Raw genomic sequence first — 14,757 nt, 5'->3', positions numbered from 1 at the left:
ACATTGAATACCCCCACCACCACCACTGCATCCCACCCCAACCTCAATCCTGACTCCACCACATCTCCATCCCCATCCCCCCTCCCTTCCCCATCCTCATCAGTTCTCCCACGGTGTGCCCCGCAGTGTCAACAGACCTCCTTGACAGCGCTCCATCCTTCTGTCATTGCCTCGGCACTGTAGGAGGCCGCCGCCGTCGTCAAGACAGCGTCAAATGAATGTGAGGGGAAAACACAGCGCAGCCACTCAGTGATGGCTGGAGATGAATATCAGATTCAGGCGGCTGAGAGGAGAGGTGCAGGCACTGCTGTAGAAAGAGAGAGAGAGAGAGAGAGAGAGAGAGAGAGAGGAAAGGAACCTCAGAGGGACAGAGCTGATTTCCTGGAATCCGCTAGAACTGCACTTGCGACGTGGAGAGCATAGAAATGTGATGAACTATCTTTTTTTTTATCTCTGTAACACTTTTTTAACATTGTATTTTTATATGTGTTTTTATTATTACTTGTCAAGAGCAGGCCTAGTTTTCTACTTCAACTTAAACTGGATCGCAAGATGTTATGGTGGTAAATGTATGCTTATATGAGGGGATGAGTGAAGAGACATGACAACAGAGGAGACAGAGACAGATCAAGACTCTTTGTGTGACATTTTGTGCTCTAGAAAAAAGGTTTGACTTCACTGGCATGAAGTCTTATCATACCATCAAATGTTATGTTTGCTCTTCTAAACATTATCTCACCTCCTGGGAAAATGCACTTTAAGATGTATGAAATGTACATTTAGTCTAGCAGTGCCTTCATAGAGGGACCTGAGTGAGTATGTAGCCAGACTATACATATATACAAAATGGCCCTGTAGTCGACTATCTCTTTTGCATCACATCTTCTTTGTGCCTATGCTCACTTACTCATTTCCTCCATATGAGAGAATAATAAACATCACCAATATACACCATATACAGACAGACCTACACCTGTTGTGTACTCGCCTATTTAAACATCATATGTACTATTTCCATGAAATTCATATTACAGCTACCATTAAACGGAATTAAAAGTCACTTTCCTTTAAACAGTTTTTGGCAGACAATTTTGTATATTTATGAACATCGAGTTATGATTTATTTAAGAGCCTTGTAGGCACATCAGTCCATGACTCAATAACAATCCACTCCTCACTCGACATCCAGCAAATTCTTCTCTCAAGGCCAATAAAAACACAAGTCCTGTTGTTGAAAAAAAATAGCTCAAATCAAAAATGTTCTGGTACATGAACACAACACATTCCCATCTCAGTAAAATGTTTATCGTCGTATCAGATTTCAGTTTAACATGTCGATTGCCTTTTATATGTCTAATGTCAGTACCTATTATATCTCAAAAGCAGCTGTCCTGCTAAATGTGTCAAATTGTTTATCACGAGTCCCTCAGTAAAAATCCCATCCCGATCAATTTACGGCGAAATCGAGGTTATTATTAAGACATGTGTGCTGCATCTCATGAGTGAGTCCTTTTTGGCCGAGGCTACTACCCTTGGACTCAGTAATGAGCTTGGACAATGCTGCGAGACTATGACGTGTTTCCAGAGTGTGTTGATTGAAGGGATAACACTCATATGGAAATACTTACACGGCAGTGATTACATCTGTCCGCAGCTGTGGTCGTCTCATTTTATTTACTTTTTTTACAGCGTGTATTTGATAACGTAACAAAAGGGCATTGACAAAGAACAAGCCATTTTATTACCATTAGCATCACAAGTGAATGGCCTGCCCCATTAAAAGGCTATTTTTCACTTGAGGAGTCATCATTGACACCGACTTTGCCCCAGTTACTGGGCTGCCTTGTGTAAAGCCTCTCCCTTTTCTTATAGCTGATGCCTCAGTACAAACCAGGGAACACTGCAGGGAAACAGAGGGAAACAGCAGTTTGTTAAGCAGTCCCTTAGAGAGAGAGAGAGAGAGGGAGGGGAGAGGGAGGGAGGGGGGTTCTTCTTGTTTCATTAGCAGGTTCTTTGAAAGTGAGCCGGCCAATCAAGTTGTATTGTAGAAGCTTCAAAAAGGCAACTACTGTGTGACCTGTTATATACTGCCTGCCAAGTTGCAAGAATCATTTTGCGCTGAAAATGTGTATACATTATTTTACAAGTTTGTTTAGAAATAGTTTCCTAGTAGATCTTTGTGTCCATAGCACTGGATCTGATTTAATCTTTTATAATAAATAATGCAGGGAGACACTAACAACACATATGACTCACTGACTATATGCACACTGATAGACCTGCTTGCACTGGTATAGCAGTACTCACTTTGAGTGTCACTTCATATTATGCCACAACAGTGCAATTCTTAACGAATACTACATCTCTTTAATATCAATAGCATTATCCTTTACACATCTGCTTCCACATAAATGAGATGATGTGGCCCCCTGGTGGCAGATCCCATGCACTTAAACACTGACAGACAACAAGGCTTATACCCTTACCTCCCTACTACACAAACAATCAGGCCTTGCTGCTTGCATTGACACTGTGGCTGGGCTGAACCTTAATGGAAGACTGGAACCTTCACTGGAAAATACATAGATAAGACCACAGAGAGCCAGGCAGATTTGCTTGAGAGCTGATAAAAAGGTTGGGAAAGGTTGTTATGCTATTAAATGTGAAAGCATTATAGACATGTCTGTCAATACTGTGAACGGAGACAACAGATAACTGATCATCTGTGTTATAGAACCAGCCAAACTTTCTTTGGCTCCCCTAAGACCTTGATTCGTACTCTTTATCTTTTTTCCCACAGTCCTTTTCCCTGCAACCTCGCTTTGTCTTCTTCCAAAGAAACTGGATGAGAATCTAGGTCATCGAATGTGTTCTATTTCCAAGCAACACCAGACACGTCGCTTTTTTTGCAAAAAAAAAAATTAGTGTGTCCTCTCCTTCACAAACCTCTCATCTGCAGACTACGTTTTCGCTCTCAGGTTGTACACGGTAGGAGCTCTCTGGTGTATTTGAGGAATCTAAAGTGAACTGGAGCTTTTTTATGTGCTTTAAAACTGTGTCAACACTTACTGCAACACTCTCTCTCTCTCACACACACACAATGACAGATGGAGAGAGAGAGAGAGAGAGAGAGGAAGGATTATCTGTCCATGAGATGCAGGTACTGCCAGATGGGGGCACTACTACGCTACACACCACCATAGCCCAGACCGTCTGTAGAGTTATTAGTAGGAGTGTGCCACAGTGCAGTGCAGAGCAGTCAGTCAATGCAATTATAGCCATTACTGCTTTCACAATAGCAGAGATGACGAAGAGGAAACATTTATCCCCTCAGTGGTAGAGTGAGACTCCTTCCAAGCTACAGCATCTCAGGGTACTTAAATGGATATGCTGGTTAAATGCACATGCAGTACTTTTTGCATATGTGCTTCATGAGTCCGTTTGATAATAACCACGTGTGATCATATGGAGATGTATGTGCAAGCTGCAGAACATGCGATGTGCTTCAAAGGAGCCGGTGCATGCAAGGCATGGAGCTGCAGGAAGGTGTGCATACATGCAAGAAGGTGTACATTCACACAGAAAGCATTTAGTTATCGTATGTTATCTGTCTCTATCTGTAAACATGGCTGCTCATTGAGTAATTAACTACACAGAGCTGGAAAAACATTAGAAATGGTCCAGTTCAACTGTAGCACACCAGAGATAGTCTGGCGGCCCACATTTTTGTTTTGGTGCCTCTCTTGTGGCTGAGTCCTGCAGAAACCCAGTTAGCTGTGAAGAGCATGGAGAATCACCTCAGCTGAAATAAAGAAGGCTCAGTTTGCCTGCTATGTCCAACTGCTTGCCCCCCATCTCAATAACACATAACGTCAGCAGCATCTCTCTGGGTAGTAAATTACCGAACCTCTGTTTAATAAGTCAGAAATATTGTGAAATTTAATCATCCAGAACTGTTCTCTTGATTATTAACTGCCAGTCGGGGATACGCTGCATTTAACATCCAGCTTACCATCAATTTTTCATGTGTCACTTTTTTGGTGCATGCAATTAGCAGGTATCCTCTGCTGGTATATTAGCTTAGCGTTCAGAATTCAGAAATAGCTTGTGTCGCCCTTGTCATTTCCTTGCATGTTTCCAATCTGCTGTCCAGAGGCCATAAAGTAAATATATGAGGGGAGGGGGTGTGTTATGGTGTTATGGGGGGTTATAAATCTACTACATGACGGGGCCTCCAGTGCTGGCAGTTCTGAATGCTTATGCCCTGCTCTCTCTCTTTCTCTCTCTCTCTCTCTCTCTCTCTCTCTCTCTCTCTCTCTCTCTCTCTCTATGACTCATTCAGTCTCTAGTGCAAATTACAAAGATGAAATATCTATTTCCTACAACAAAACACATAGCACAATGGTCCCAGTTCTATCTGTCTATTCTGATATATATATATAATCTATATTAATGCATAAAGTCTATTTTATGGTGTTCTGAATATGAGAAAATGTATGATATAAAATATTTAAAAGTCCTTTTTTACTGGAGTTTTGAACTCAATGTAATATCCCAAACCAAGACTGCACACTGAGTCCCCTCTCTCCCCTCTTTCCCCTCCACCATGATTGCACTCATTAATGCATCTTTAAGGAAGTGGAAGGCAGGAGTCTATTTTGGAGTGCTGTCTTTGAGGATCGCATGCATGGCGAACAGGTGCTCCCACCCTGCTGCTGCGGGAATTATTCAGACGGCGAAAATCACTGACTGAGTCACTGTCGGAGTGACTCACTGAGATGCACACAGAGACAGACTCGGTCCTTTCATTAGGACGCATGACATGACACCACAGATATGTCTGTCATAGCTTTGACTCTGCGGGGCCAGAGGCAATTTCCTTTTACATGTCTTACTGCTGTTTCCTCGGCGTGTCAAACTGTAGCCTACTCAAGGTTAAACTGTTGCATCATTATTTAACACACTGCCTGTTCAGCACCCACTTCTCTCTGTTTCAAACTTCCTATCTGGGCCACGGTTTCGGTGTCGTTTAGGGAAATGAAAAGAAAAGTGTATGTAGAACAGTCCTGGTGATTGCTTGCCGACTGGGTGACCGAATCCCCACAAATGTGCCCAATACACAGACAGGAAAGTGAACGGCGCGGTGCATTCTGGATGCTTCCAAAAAAGAATCCCAGGCTAGAGCGGCAGACAAAGCTTGGTAAAAATACTTCCTCTGAGAATATAGTTCAAGGGCACATTTTTGGGTCAGGTTACCTATTAAAGAAAGAGAGGCAGGCGGCAGCAACAGTGTCCAGGAATACAAAATGACTCTTTGTGGGCCACATCAGTGGTGAGCTCATAAGAAGTGGAGTAATTATTTGCAGCGCTACTCCACTCCAAAGCCAACACAATGACCTCACGCTTTAAATAAAATATATTACCTGGGTCACAATGGCACGCGCAGCACTTGTGGAAAACATGTCTGTGCCGTTATGCTTCCTGTAAAGATAGCACATGTGTATTTATTGAATCCTGTATAAACAAATATAACACATAAACAAACTTGTAAGCAATGGCAGTCACAAAGACAATATCAGTCACTCTGGTATGTACTGACACTGTTGGCAAAACAAGTGTTTCACCGGAGCTTTTTAAACATCCTGTAGAAGAGACGTTTCCTGTCACCAGCTCGCTGCCTGGCTTCATCATATAGCACTGTGTTGATTAGCTGATTTCTCATTCTCCTCTAATGAGTAGGCCTACTATACAGATGCAGGAGTTATTCAGACACACTGAAAAACACATCATGATGCCACACGGCTTTGGCCTGTGGTGACAGAACATATTTTGTAACTCTCTTTTGAGGTGAAGTTATTCGATTTAGGAGCAAGATTTTCAATCACATTTTGACTCCTTCCATCTCTCAAAGTACCACTCAACAGATAAATATTTGAAAAGATTTTTCCTGATATGTAATCCCTTAACAGGACATTTTTTAAGAGGATAATTTTTGTCAAATTCCATGATTTACAGATTGCATGTTCTGCTTCTGGGGCCCTATTTTGACGATCAGAAACGCAGCGCATAGAGTATTCTTATCATGATGAAAGTTTATTCCTATCTTGCACTTGAATTGTTCGCCATGCCCTTGGGCCCTATCATGACAGTCAAAAGCGCATCATCACTCGTCAAAAGCTTATTCAAATTTAGTAGGATGTCCAGTCCACATTGGGAGGGTTTTCGTCAAGCGCATGGCGCAACAAGGTGTTCCTAGGTTTGTTTAACCAGTCATGGGTGTGTTTGGGGCGTAACATCATTTAAACCAATGAGAATGACTTCTGTCATTCCCTTTACCGGCGCAAAGCGCGATGTCAAATAAATGCATAGGTATTTTGACATTCAACAGAGCATTTGAAGGAGGCTGCTTGCGAGACCGTATAGTCATTCCACTAAACCATGCTTTACTAAAACCTAGCATAACCTTCACGCATTTGCACTCCTCTATTATTTGAACTCATTGTCAAAATGAAACTAACTTCACCATGGTGTCAGTCAAGGACAAGACATTTATATGCAGTTACTTTCACTATTGACTGACAATGGGTTACCATCGAAAACATAGGCTGGAAAAAGCAACACTTACTCTAATGTTGCTCAAATGACATTTATCCTGCAGAGGGGTTGCTTATATCTTGTGACAGTGCGTTTTCAGCTGTGCCATACTGTCTCTCGCCTCTCCCCTAATCACTTTTAACTGTCATTACCAATTTGCAAATGATGGTGAATAACTACTCATCATGAGATGTACAGTTTTTCGTAATATCTTTATTCTAATTATGTTTCAGTGTTTCCGCTAGATTTTTTTTACCCCAAGAAAAAAAAAGGTTAGTATAAAAAACGGTCGGGTGTCACTCGCAGGATGTTTTTTTCTAGTTGCTAATCACACCATTTAGCCTAACATGACTTGAGAGGGACAGGATTCAGGAACTAAGACAGGCCCATCTTCTGTCTGACTTACGTCAGGTTAACCCATGCATTAAACCACATTGTCACTTGAATGCTTGAACATACCGGTAGTTCACGTTGACAATGGAGAAACGCTTAGCTTACTTCGTTTATGACAGAAATTAAGTTTTGTGCCAACGTTGTAAAAACACAACCCACAACACTGCCTTTATTTGGTGTAAATCTCCTTTACTTTATAGTCCGCGATTCACAATAGGCCTACTAGGCCATCACTGCGAGTGCATACAAAATGTTTTGAAATTTACCTTCGTTACTACCAGCAGTCGTTGCTTTTTTACTGCGTCGATTCGCGATTGAGTGCGCATCTAATGTAACAGCTGAGACATCCTCTCAGTTTCATTTTTGCTGTTGTTGCGAGTGAGCTTAGGCCTATAGACTACGATATGGGAAATACTTTATACGATCAGCTTCAGAAATTAATGGGTTTTCCTTGGCCTGTGCCACCTTTCCACCAAGTTGTGCGAAAATTTTAGTTTTTGCGATGTTGACAAACATGCGTAGCACATGGAAGCTCTTGATAGCGCATGCCACTAACGTCTATAAAAACAATATATAATATGGAATAAAACTAGACAGGTACCTCGGATTAGCATTGCTGTTTATTTATAAACTGCCATTTTCAGCAGCCAGCGGAGGGCGTTTAGCCTACTATGCTTCCGGACAATATTTTGCGTCTCCCCTAATTCTGAAGCAGTGGCACCGCTAAATGAAGAGGAAACACTGAGAAGAAAGTTAATGCTTTAAATAGGCTACATCAATACAATATATAATATGTGAACTGAAACTGGACGGGCCATAATAACCTCTGACTAGTTTAGGCTACTTAGGCTATTGTTAAATTGCAATGTGAGCGGCAGCCAGCAGGGGAGGATACATCCAGGATTATTTAAAAAGTAAATGTGCGTCTGCCCTGATTCTGATACCGTGGCGGTATTAATTAAACCGTGGGGGGCCGCTATGCTGAAATAAACATAGAGGAAACTATGTGTTTCCCATTGTAATCGCGCAATTTGTAATGTTTTGCATGGACGTGCGCTGGTGTGCTTTCATGGATGATAGAAGGATGGTGCGTTGTGCACCCGCAATATGACTGTTGACAATGCGCTCTTAAAATAACATATAAACAACTTGCCATATACTTCTGACCAGGTGTAATAGCGATTTTTAGACAATGTGCCAGGCCATTCCCTAAGTTGTTAATTGCCACACCCCTGGGCGCATTGTTTAAAAAATAAACGTGCAAAATACCGAATTAAACTTTGCATTGGGTGGAAAACAAGTTTTACGCCATGCGCCAGGGTGCAAAATACAGCTCAAGGTGTGGTCTGGCGCGTGATCTTACACCATCAAAAAAGCATTATGCCACTGACCAAGAAAAACCTGGTCTATAGCGAAAGGCGCATATGAAGCACAGCTGAAGACTCACTGTCACAAGATGTAAGCAGCAACTCCTCTGCAGGATAAATGTTCTTAGGATTTTTATTCAGTAATTTGAACATTATTGGGGTAAGTGTTTTCGATGGTAACCCATTGTCAGTCAATAGTGAAAGAAATTACCTGTGTATAACTGTGTTGTCCTTGAATATGACACCAACGTAAAGTTAGTTTCACTTTATGAGTTCAAATAATAGACAAGTGCAGATGTGTGTGGGCTATACTGCTAGGTTTTAGTAAAGCATGGTTTAGTGGAATGCCTTTTCCATACGGTCTCACATACAAGCAGATTCCTTCAAATGCGTAGCTGACTATCAAAATATCGATGTGTTGATTGAAGTTGCACTGCTTGTTGTTAAAGAGAATGACAGATGCCATTTTCATTGGTTAAAAGGATGTTACTCCCAAAACACCCATGACTGATTAACAAACATAAGACAACCCTTTTTGCGCCAGGCACCCAACATTTAATAACAAAACCACCCCCAATGTGGACTGGACCTCTAAATTTATTTAAGCTATTCGCCAGTGACCATACGTTTTAGATCGCCAAGATAGGGCCCTTGGAGTTCTCCATCTCTCTGTTGCAGTATACTGTATGTGCATTCAGAAAATGCTGGTGTTTGTACTCAGTCCAAACTCTGTAAGCACAATACAAATATGTTGGTGTGGACAGACTCTAAGGGGTGTCATTTCTCTCACAAATCACAGATTGTGCCTTTAAGGGAGCAGGTTGGTTTGACAGATGGATACCTCATACTTGTCAAATAGCACAAGCATACTCAGGCATGCGGAGGCTGTTGTGAAAGGTGCCAAGTTTGGTATAAATATACAAAAGCGTTGCCAAATTATGGAGGCACTTTCATTAACACTGAGCACTGCCTTTGTTCAACACTTTTGAAAATGAAACTCTGTTACACCTCTTGTTGGTGAGTCACAATGTCCTTTTTGTAAATGAAGAAGTGTGACTAGCTAAATATGGCGGAAGATGTGTCCTCAGCAGACGGAGGAGGGCATGGGATCATTGTAAACACTAGTGTCAGTCAATGAAATCAGGTGTCTGTTAGAGGTGTGGAATAAGCCCAAGGAGGTTGCAGGTTACAGTGATTTTAGAATTATAGCTAAGGGATGTTGTTGGGCACGCAAAGCAACAAATCTCTTTCAAGTTGTGGAGAATTTGTGACTTTTGTGCCCTTGCAGGGCCTTTTGTTTTTCTGAAACCATTACCATATATTTCATAAACTCTCACAAATATAAGTGCAATAGTTGTCTCTGCTTTTTCTGCAGGATGTATTTGAGTTTACACTTTTGTAAAGAATATGCTGAATGAGAGAGACTAAAGGCATGTTATTTGTTTCTGACATTTTACATTTCACATAGAAATGTATAAAGCTGATAGAGTCAAAAGCTTTATTAATGGTGTAATGTGACTGTCAAGCCAATGTTTTGAGACAGGCGATGTCGAGATCATAACAACTTGGGCCGAAAAACAGATGTGCAGGTGTGTAAGCACATAAGTCTAACCATTTTTGGTTGCGGGGCTACCCTGGATCTTTCAGTCACTCCTGTATTTATGTCATGTTTATGCAATGACTTTTGCATTGCAGCCCTTTCAGCTCAAAGGGCTGATGCACTTCAAAGTTCTAGCAGTCGCGTTGACTTTTACGTTCTTTCTGGGACCTTTACATCATCTTATCTTTCTATGGTATGTAAAGCCAGGCCTACATGTTTTTTCTCACAATGTAATTTAACCAGTGCAACTCAATGACACAACATGCGGAACAAGTCTGAAAAAAGTATTGAGCGCTGTATTGTGAGAAAGGGGCGAGGAAACAGATCCTGTTACGTCTGATGCAGAGAGCGACGTTAGCCACACTCCTCCATACGTGAGTCACTCAGCCGCATTCTGTCACGGCTTAACCAAAATAGGCCGAGCGGCTTTGGCTTGTTGTACACCACAATTAATTCATTTCCTCTCCAATGTGCATCCTCAAGGGACTTGAGTGGGAGACGAAACCAACGTATGAATTAAGACATGGCCCATCTAAAGGAAAGACTTTCTCTCTGGTTGTCTTTGACAAGTAACACTGTTTGAAAATACAATTTGTTTCATTACCTCAACACATTGTCACAAGTCTAGTCAACTTAAAATTCTGTTTGCTTAAGTCAGAAGTTTTTTTTTTTTTTTCTGTGAATGTGAAAGGTTTTTTTTTTTTTCTGTGAATGTGTTGGCTTTTGCCTTGTGACAGGATCACAGGCATCAAAATCTACCCAGGCATACTAGTAGCAGGAACGCAAAGGGAAATCATATGTAGTAAATGTGTGTTTATAAGATAGATATCTAAAAATCTGTGCTGCCATGGTCTTAACCTTTTCTGCCATTGCAACAAAGCAACCTGCTTCCATCATATCACTCAGTCATTCAGAGTTTTATCTGTGTGTTTGTCCATTTGTTTGTGCATATATTCATTGATACTCTTATGTAAGAGCTTCCGTTTTTATTTTTTTTTGCATAAACCCATGAAGTCAGGTGGTCATTTGAGCAGTGTGACTCAAACACCCAGTTTAAAATGTAAATATGCCAGATGGACCCCACTGGTTCGTTGTGACTGGTCCAAGGACAACGATCTTCCCAAAATAGCCCAGCTCATGTTTTGCCGAGCAGGCCTGTGTATCAATCAGTAGAGGCCAGCACATGCAGCCCTTCTCAAAAATAGATCAAGTCATAGAGTGTTGGCGAGCCACCCAAAAACAGACATCCGAAATAACAAGCTAATGCTCAAACGCAAGTCCTTCTGGTGACAAAAGCTGTCTAAGTATGTGGGAGTGAGCTAATCTTTTCACTATGTGAGCGGCAGCCATGGTTAGAGGACGCTAAAATAAGAGATATCCGTTTCCTCTGGAATGAGGTCCTGTGTGTATGTGGGCTAGTACGTCAGGCCAGACAGGTCAGTAGGATTGTCATTGCCGCTTCGCTCCACACGGCCACCTGTTGCCTGGGTCGGCTCCGTGGGGAAATTCCTATGGCATGCGGGAGGTCAGCCCGATCACCATGTGCACACCAAAAATGTCACACCTCCGGACCCCAACATCTCTTCCTCCACCCGTATTTAAACCCCAGCACCCTCTCCAACAGGCTCCAGAGGATTACCTAGCTTCCCAGGAGCCCCCTTGATATTTATTTTCCTATCCCAGCATCACACAGCACTCCAGGCAGCCATGAGTACAGCAACAGAGGGGAATCAGCAGGTTACCCGGGTCGTGCGGAAGATTAAGTGCGCGGCGATGGTCAATAGCCTGGCTAAGAGCTGGCAGGGCTGGGCTAGCGACCACACTAGCAAGCAGGACACCATCCCCGCGGGCTGGATGCCCGACTCCATCATCGAGGACGTGGAGAACAAGGAGCAAGCAATGAGCGAGGTCAAGCAGCTTGTCAACACCCGAGTGGTGACGGTGGACGCCAGTGAGGACCTGGGAGAGGGCATCATCCGGGCGGCCATGTTGACCAAGAAGAGCGTGGCGCAGCCACGGCCCAGCGAGTGCGGCAGCGACTGGGTGAGCACCATGAAGGAGAAGATCAACACCAACCAGATGGCGCCATCCACGGACGTGAAGACCTTCCTGGGAAACGAGTCGCCCACCAGAAGACGCTACTGCGGGTTCAAGGCGGCGACGACGAAAACCCCCAGCGGCCAGGCGGGCAGGGGGGAGCGGAAGCTGAGCTCACGCAGCAGCAGCCTTGAGACAGAGGACAGCGGCCTCGGGGAGGACACGGCCCTCAGTGACCATAGCGACCAGAACGAGGCTGAACAGAAGAAACCCGTCGCCAGACCTAAGGTATGGTGTCAGCATGTGTGCTTGACCCCCTACTCTAAGCCTAATAAGTTTAATGCATCTCTTGCAGTCAACGAAATAAAAATTTAGTAGGGAAGCAGTTGAATGTGCTTTTCTGTTCACTATCACCTTGTTTATTTTATATAGGTTAGCATTGTGTGGTATAAATATAACCATACATAATACTGGGACTTTATACTGTAAACAGACCAGACATAACAGATACTCCGTACTACACATGTAGATCATTTTAAAGGGATGTTTTTACAGTAATCAGCCTGTGTCTGGAAAACTTTACTTGTCCTTTGAATGACAACAAAATATGTTGACGTCTGTGCAGTGGAAGTTATGAGGTCATATATATAGTCACATACAGTATCTTTCCATCTGACCTCAAAATCATTGGGATATCTCAGATAGCCTTGGTGTTGGCCAGGATTCAGTGGCGTGTCGCAAGGCCTCTTTTAATTCAGAGAGGTTTCCATCTTAGATTTCACTAGACACATTCCTCACACTTCGAATGACAAGCCATGAAAGATGCTCCCCTCAAAGCACATCACAGCGCAGAACATGTGCCAACACGTGGACTCTTGGCATGACTGTATATTATTTTCAAATGGCTGCAGCATTAGCCAGTATTTGTGAGGACTAGAGGACACTGTATCTATAAAGGACTGTGGTAGTCTAGAAACCAATAAAAAAAAAAGCTAGACAGTGGGGTGCAGACTTCTTTATCTTGCAATGTTGCAGAAAAGCATTTGATCTGGATCTGCTCAAACATGTGATGGGCTCTTCCCCGGCCAATGCTACACCCGTTCATGAACATCACAATCATGTGTTTGTATAATCCTGTTAACAGACAGATTGACAGAAAAAAACAATACAAATGGCAACATTCCTCTAGCATGAAACTAATTAGTCATCATCAATAAAATTTCACAAGCTAATTGTATTATATTCATATTCACAGAAAGAGGTAAAGTCTGGTAAAGGTCATTGAGGCTTTAATGATGATAAAACTGGACTGTCCAAGATTGTTTACTGTATAATCTAATCTACACGTCTACCAGATGTAATATCCTCAACTTTATCCTTCATCTACAGATTAAGGTGACTACTATGTCGGACATCAAGAACAGGTGGCAGAAGTGGTCTCAGAGCCACGTTGAGAACCAGAAGCTGAACCCCTTCAGTGAGGAGTTCGACTACGAGCACGCCATGTCCACTCGTCTGCAGAAGGGCGACGCGGGCTACGGCCGGCCCAAGGAGGGCTCCAAGACAGCTGAGCGTGGCGACCGTGCCCACAAGCACATCCACAAAGAGATGGACGAGATGTGCTTCATCATCCGCGACTTGGGCATGACGGACAAGAACGGCCGCACCTACGTCACCTTCGGCCGGCTGTTCGACCGCTATGTCAAGATTTCGGACAAGGTAGTGGGCATCCTGCTGCGCTGCCGCAAGCACAACATGTTGGACTTCGAGGGGGAGATGCTTTGGAAGGGCCAGGACGACCACGTCATCATCACCCTCAGGGACTGAGCGTGGCCCTGGACTGAACTGAACTGAACTGGACGCCTGAACTGACCCACTGACTAACTCCAAAGAGCTCTGACTGGTCCGCTGCCCATTTACACAGCCTGCCGGGCAGCTGGCCAGCTTGGCACGGCCATATAACAGGGTAGCTACATAGCCACCACGCTATGCTAGCCACAGTAATCTTCCATGCTGATCACCTGCTTTTTCTACTGTTAGCAATACTGTACTGTATTGAAGAAATAGGCTAAATGCACAACTCATAACTTTCATTGTGTAGTCATTACAATAGGAACGTAGATTTTTTTTTGTCATAGTATGTGAAATAGAGCGTACTTTTATTGAAAATCATTTGGTCAGTTTTGGTTTGCCGTTTGTGTCTAACTGGTAGGTTATGTGTTACATGGCCCCACATTCTGTTTTCATAGTCATCACTCTTCAAGACAACTGATAACACCTTTGTTTATAGTAACCTCTTACGGATAACATCTTTGGATTACAGTCACCTCTTACAGTAATGTGAAGATTTCTTTCAAAATGAAAGCATGCAAACCTTCTTACAGAAGAACATTTTATATTTATTAGAAAGATTGTATTTATATGTCAGTGTTTTGTGTTTATTCTTCTTTAACAAATGGTGGATGTCATTTCCTCTAACAGCTCAATGCTACACTCAAAGCTTTGGTTTGTGACTGGAAATAAAGTCTCCTTGCCAAAGACTGTTGGTCCTCTCCTCTCTGTGGCCTTGAATAGTTCTGGCTCGGAGGTTAAATCTTTAAATATATTTCCTTTGTGAAGAGCCAGTCATCCTAGCAATGGCACCAGCCTTAGCCAAGCCTGATCCATGAGTGATACGATTGTTTCCTTGTGTTCACTTGTGCGTGTGAGGGTGTGTGTGTGTGCATATGTGCGCATGTGCAATTGTGCATGTATGTGTGTGTGTGT

At 42.9% G+C, this 14,757-nt stretch overlaps 1 protein-coding gene across 1 annotated transcript; it reads left to right on the top strand.

The window, feature by feature from the left end:
- Positions 1-11,552: 11,552 nt before the first annotated feature.
- On the top strand, positions 11,553-14,531 carry abraa (actin binding Rho activating protein a). Its single transcript, XM_048253923.1, has 2 exons — positions 11,553-12,279; positions 13,381-14,531. Exons 1-2 carry the CDS (start codon positions 11,662-11,664, stop codon positions 13,816-13,818), a joined length of 1,056 nt encoding a protein of 351 aa, XP_048109880.1. The 5' UTR covers positions 11,553-11,661; the 3' UTR covers positions 13,819-14,531.
- The last annotated feature ends 226 nt before the right edge of the window (positions 14,532-14,757 follow it).

Source organism: Alosa alosa, chromosome 10 (genome assembly GCF_017589495.1).
Source record: "Alosa alosa isolate M-15738 ecotype Scorff River chromosome 10, AALO_Geno_1.1, whole genome shotgun sequence".
In the NCBI taxonomy this organism is placed as follows: domain Eukaryota; kingdom Metazoa; phylum Chordata; class Actinopteri; order Clupeiformes; family Clupeidae; genus Alosa; species Alosa alosa.
This window is presented reverse-complemented; position numbering and strand designations above follow the sequence as displayed.

What these genes read in the sequence shown, in the direction of transcription:
- abraa (XM_048253923.1), top strand. Translation starts at nt 11,662, where the DNA reads ATGAGTACAGCAACAGAGGGGAATCAGCAGGTTACCCGGGTCGTGCGG. An exon ending in AACCCGTCGCCAGACCTAAG is followed by an intron (nt 12,280 to 13,380) that starts GTATGGTGTCAG and finishes CTTCATCTACAG; the next exon opens with ATTAAGGTGACTACTATGTC.